At 50.6% G+C, this 6,000-nt stretch overlaps 2 protein-coding genes across 2 annotated transcripts; one reads left to right on the top strand and one right to left on the bottom strand.

Moving 5' to 3' along the window:
- Positions 1 to 336: 336 nt before the first annotated feature.
- On the top strand, positions 337 to 1,128 carry EsH8_XI_000054 (uncharacterized protein; the record flags this gene model as incomplete). The annotated part of the gene is made up of 2 exons (XM_083273962.1): positions 337 to 507; positions 802 to 1,128. The coding sequence occupies 2 exons, from the start codon at positions 337 to 339 to the stop codon at positions 1,126 to 1,128; spliced, it is 498 nt and encodes a 165-aa protein (XP_083120298.1).
- Positions 1,129 to 2,717: 1,589 nt separating this feature from the next.
- EsH8_XI_000053 (uncharacterized protein) lies at positions 2,718 to 3,569 on the bottom strand (the record flags this gene model as incomplete). The annotated part of the gene is made up of 1 exon (XM_083273961.1): positions 2,718 to 3,569. One exon carries the CDS (start codon positions 3,567 to 3,569, stop codon positions 2,718 to 2,720), a length of 852 nt encoding a protein of 283 aa, XP_083120297.1.
- Positions 3,570 to 6,000: the final 2,431 nt, after the last annotated feature.

Below are 6,000 nucleotides of genomic sequence, written 5' to 3'. Positions count from 1 at the left end.
GGAACAGTAGGGCCGTCGTAGCCGTCGGGGTGTTGGATAAGATCGGATCGTGGAGGGGACTGTCGTGGAGTGCGGAGAGGGCTTCCTGCGGAGGATGACGGGTTTTAGAAATGTCAACTTCAAGAACGCACGGAGAAGGACAGTTATTTGAATGGCTCCATTTCTCCCGTTGTCATCAGAAGGTAGTAGTAGGGTCAAGGGTCTAGAGAAACGGTATGTGTTGGGGCTATGTTCGGGCTTCATTCTTCTTCGCTATATCTTTTGTACCCCTTCTCCCCAATCCACCACATCATTTTCAAGCGCACTGGCACCGGCACCGGCACCAGCATCATCATCATGTCTTGTCGATATGACCTGAGAGAGCGCTCGCACCGCGAGGCGTCCAGTATCCCGGCCGACAAGGACCAAGAGAAGAAGAAGAAGGAAGAGAAGAAGCAAGTTGAGGACGAGATCGAGGAGATGGAGCAAGAGGAGCACAACGCCCAGCCCATCCCACCTGGGAAATATGTTCCATCATCTCAGCCGTGCCCCACGCACCGGAGGATGTTCTCGTCGCTGACATTGTGTTTTCATAAATGCATCGTCTCCCCACCATGAACAGCATCCCGTCCTTACCAAAAAAGTCCTTGGTCGTATCTTCGCTGATGCTCCCGGTTCCCCGCCTCCAATCCAATCCCCTCCTTATGTAGGTGCCCAATCTCTCACTCTCTCCCTCTCGCATACCCCCGAGGTGGAGATATTATTACAGGACCCTCTGATCCTCTACATCCTCAATGATGAGACTGACATGCGTGATCCCAGGTCGTCCCCAGTATCCCAGAGTCTTCTCCCATCGGCGGGCAGAATGAAACCTTTGCCTCCCTCGCCAACCTCACCGACCTCACCGACTTCACCGTCATACCCCCGCGTCCGCCCAAGGACAGTACCCAGGCTGACGCCCCCAAGAAACCCATCATCGATTCAACCTTGGCAGGCTCCACGTCTGGGCTGAACACTGGTGATGGCAATAACGATGACGACAACAACGATGTCAACGATGGAAACGGCAACGATAACCCTCCCGGCTTCACCCCGAACGATGGCGGCGCCGGCCGCGCCGAGGCTCTCAGCTCCCTGATGCCCGGTTAGTGGTTGAACAATGTCGCCATCTCGGAGGTGTTGAGAGTTCTCGTGTCCCGGGACGCCCGCTTCGGTGCCGTCTCGTCCTTCCCCATCAAGTCCATGCTGCAATTCCAGGACGGAGAGTGCTTATAGGCGGATAAGAACGACACCAAGTGGTACAAGAACAAGTCGAGGATCCTCATCCCTGTCAACTATCAGAATACGCACTAGGTTTTGTTCAAGTGGCGTAAACCCGGCGACGTCTTCTACTACAACTCCATGCTGTCGTCTGGCGGCGATATCTAGACTAAGTCGTAGACTAGGTTCCGGAGGTTCTAGGAAGTAGCGTTCCCAAGAGGCCCATCAGAGATATAACGGCCGCCGATGTGAGTTTTAACGCAACTGCCAGGTTTCCCCGTTGGCGTGTTGGAGAAGGGTACTAACTCGACGACCAAAGTGTTTCCAGCAGACGAACACCTTTGACTACGGGCTTCACGTGTTGAGGAATGCCGACATAATCACCTCCGAATACATGCAAGGGGTTGTTGCCGCGCTGCCTCTCAAGCCTGAAGGCATGCGCCGATACTATACGGAAATGTTTTTGCACGCGGGTGCGTCATTATAAGATGTTCTTGGGGGGGGGGGGGCTGAAGAGGTGTGTGAATAAGTTTTTGTTACTGGCGGCCGTTGGCTGTCGATTTGTTTTTAAAATGCCTGGTTGAGTTCAGGAACCACTTGAATGGTCATTAATATTCTCGCATACATCATGTGTCGTAAATACGGCATGAGGCTGCGGCGCAATTTTCTGCCCCGGCCGGCCCACGTGACGTCGGCAGTCGCTAGGCACCTCTGTACTGCACGCGATACAACAAGAAATACTACTATTCTAACACTCATACCCCTTATAATAGAAACGAGATCAAGTTTGCTATTTACAAGAGCTGGCAGCATCCGACACCCATTACGGAGTAGAGTGAGTGTAATCAGATGGAAAACAGTCGTAGATTATTCCAAGGAGACACATACGTAACTATACCAGATCCACCCAAGTCGTTTATAATAAGGTGTGACGAGAGAGCTCACAGCGGCCATAAGAGATTTGTAGGGAAAAGTGTCTTGTATTCTCTGTAAGTGAAGTAAAGACAAAGAGCTCGTATAAGTAGGAATGCTGTGAGCTGGTCACGTGTGCAGGCGCACGGGACATGTGCACTGCCAAGTGCTGCAGCTAAAGAAAAGGCTTGGCAGAATGAAGCTATCGTGACATAAGGCTAGAATTACAGTCTAACAACAGATGGAATTTCAGTGAGATTAAAAGAAGGAAAAACTGGAGTTTGATTGGTTAGGTGAACGCAAAGCTATCACATGTATGTACTTGGAGATTAAAGGATGATATGACAAGGTATAAGCGTTTTCCGCCTTATGGAAACATCTTCAAGAGCAATCGGGGACCCCGACAATACCAAAGAAAGATCCTGCCACACCGCTAATAGCCTCCGCAATGGCTGTAAAGGTACTAGCAATGATGCATCCTATTTGACGTTTTAGCCTGGCATGGTAGTAGCTATGCCACACTTGGCCTTTGAACGTTTGTCGGGCGGGATGGGATAGATCGGGGATCAGAACGTACCAATTTGGCTTTCCTTCTCTGGAGGATGTACCGTGACCTTGAGCTCATCCCTCAAGTTGCCATCGACACGGCGGGTGACCTGGACGTAGTTTGGAAACCTCGACATGGTGCATTTCAGAATCGCCTGGCCACCACGACCGATTGGCACGGCCCATTGCTTTTCGTACGAGGTGGCGCTGTTTGGATTGACAGTCGCCTTGACTGCATCAACCAGCCGATACCTCACGTTGCCCGAGTACGTGCCACTAATAGTCACCCGTAGGTTGACTTTCTGCCGTTCGCCCTTCGACCAGCGGACCGCACGGTAGTAGCTGGATCCGCTATCGCAGCCCCCGTTGTAGCACAGCGTTGTGATGGCGGATTCGAACACCGCCCTGATGGACTGGTCGCAACCGTATTCTGCGCGTGATTTTCCGAGAATGAAGGTCGTTTTCACCGTAGCTCGAGCATCGAGGCTACTCCCTTGGGGCTCCACGTCAAGGGCGAGATCCGTATTGTTAGCCTCCAAGTCCGAAGCCAGGCGTATGCCGGGTATAGTCGGGTCGATTTCAACAAAAGGGTCAATAGTGATGTTGTTGGGGACAATGTAACCGGGTCCTGCGAACCCGTCGGCGATGTCGTCCCTCCGTTGCTCGGCTGGAGCCCCAATGGCAGGAGCAATGAGGGAAAGAAAGAGAAGACGGAGCTGCATGGCGACGAGAGTGTGCGTGCGGGAGAAGGGAGATGTAGAGAAAAGGTAAGACAGCTGGTAGAGAATATGCCGAACAGGAGTGACAATAGCTGATGACAGGATGAGGGAGGCTTGCGTTGATGAGCTGGTGTCCGGTAGGATGCTCTTCATTCATTTTGACGGGAGAAGTAGGTTACTTTTATAACCGGCTCACAACGTCTCTCTTTTCCTGGAACCACACGTCTCTCTCAGTAGCTGCCAATCTTCTTGTAAGCAGCCTCATCATGACCAAGGCGAATCTGCCCAACGGTCGTTTCCACCTCCACATTTCCACTTTTAAGACTCGGAAGCCTGTAATACAGGGTGCCTGGTAGCGGATATAAGCGCTTAATACAAATAGGATAGTTGCACGGGTTTTAGTGGGCTAGAATGGGCGTAGGCAGGGTATAGCGCAAAAATATTGTCAGATATTAAAGTGGATCTGTTGTTCTTCCTTCCTATTATGTACATGCTGGCAAATATCCTAAAAAGGGCAAACAGCAACAACTTCAGCTAATTACATCCTAATCCGCTATAATAACAAATAACTACTATCTACCCGGGCGAATCTGAAGATGCATCTAACCGTCTTTAAGTAGGGCTGGACTCGCGGCACAGAAGGAACACCCTTGCTGACTCCAAGTGAAAATTAGCCATCGTGTCTGCCTGCAAGATGCCGGTCAGCCGTTCCAATGCTGACTACAGAATCTTCTCGTGAAATGACCTGTGTTCTTGTCGAGATAGCCTTAAAACCATCAGAAGTGAGTCTCTCTATTGAAATTATGTCATAAAAGCCCGCTGCTTAGGTTATGACATGACTGAGCTCTGGCAATCGGCACCCTGGAACACCGGTCAAGGCTTACACTTTTCAGTCATTGTTGCTATCAAATAAGAACCTTCAAAATCGTGGTAAGGGATGAAACTAATTAGTACTATAGAAGATGCCACAATTTTCAAGCAAACTGCCCAGGGCTGAAATTCCCTGCCAATTTGATATTGAGCAACTCCTCCTTCACCGTATTGTCCTGCCTAATAGCAAGATTCTCGATGTCCCACCCAATTGGGGGAGATCGCGCGGCCGCTGAGAAACCTGGCCCTGTCCCCGCTCAGCCAGCCCAGGGCTTATTGAGATTGTTGTGATGCTGGGGTAGCCCTTGGACATATCGCTGATGAAATTCTGAGCCGCGAGATTACTGCTACTATAGAGTCTTCATGAAGTTCGGTATTGTCGTTCGTCCTATCGCTGCTTTTATCGTTGTTGGGTTACCCGGCGTCGTTTTTGTGACACCACCAAAAAGGGAAAATGGCCGGAATGAAGATCATCACCGTCTTTGTTACCATGGAAGCTCAGGGCGGTGGCGTCGTACATTCCTCAACAACCCAGCATTGAAGTCGGAGTGGATGGTCTTGACCGTGCCTGCGACGCGTCAAAGGATAGTTCCAAAAAAAAAAAAAAAAAAAAAAAGCTCCAGTAGCTGGGCGCCAAAGTCGTCGTGGTAAGAGGCGTTAGTTCGATAAACGCTTGCTTCAGAGCAAGTCAGGCTGACGTGGGAACTAAGTCGACGTCAATGACATGGCATCGATCGTCAAAGTCTTTAAGAGTGCCGCTGCGGCCTTCAGGGTGGCCAACTATTAGGCAATATGACCATGAAAGCCAAGATCCAGCAGGGAAAGAAAATCGTTACCATAGTAAAGGTTTGTCTCTTGCCTTCGTCATAGGACATTGAATCACCTGGCCCTAATTTTTGCGAAGGAGCCTGGGATGCCACATCTCATTTGAAATTTACTGATCAATGTTAAATAGCGTAAGTTCCAATTTTTGGCTACTGCATACTGTGTTCTTAGGAGTCTAACGTTCCCATTTCTCAGTAACTAATAGCAATTTATCTCATTTCTACCAGTTTGATGGCAAGTTTGTGGTCTAACAACACCTGTGAAGTCAGAATACCGCCTAATTTCTTCCTTCCGGGCTTTTACATGTCCAACTCCCCGGGTCAGATGTTCCGGTAGAGCAAAGACAGCGGCGCATGTCTTCTCGCCCTGCCTATGCCAGACACCGCTCCGACCCCGCTGCTCAACACAGGTATCTAGGTCGTGGTCATCATCCGCAAGCATGATCAACTACCCGGAAAGCAACTGCTGGTCATGCGTCAAATTTCAAGCAACACCCGCTTTGGCTAAGAACAAGGGGTGACAAGCGAGCAAAGCAATCCTCAGTCGTCCTCGCGGGTGTTTGGTGCGCCGCTGGATCTGCTAGGAATGATGGTGTACCGGCCGCCGACCGAGCCTCTAACCTAGACTAGCCCATTAACGCCGGTCCTTTAGGGGGTTCTCCTGCGCCCAGTGTCGTCCACCGTGACCAAAACAGATGATGGTCCGGCTTGCGAGGCTCCATGGCTTAGGAAACCACGAGTGGTAAAAATGCGGCCAGCTCGCCCCAGCTTAGACTCGAGGCAGAATCCGAGTGCGTGTAAGATGATTGGACAGGTTTTTGTGGTGGCGAGCAACTGTTAACGTAAGCACCGGCTCGAGTGTTGTGCTGACATAAACGTAGGCAAGGAAT

This window comes from Colletotrichum jinshuiense, chromosome 11, assembly GCF_051148585.1.
Source record: "Colletotrichum jinshuiense chromosome 11, complete sequence".
In the NCBI taxonomy this organism is placed as follows: Eukaryota; Fungi; Ascomycota; class Sordariomycetes; order Glomerellales; family Glomerellaceae; genus Colletotrichum; species Colletotrichum jinshuiense.
Note: the sequence above shows the minus strand (reverse complement) of the source record. Positions and strands in the feature narration are given on the sequence as shown.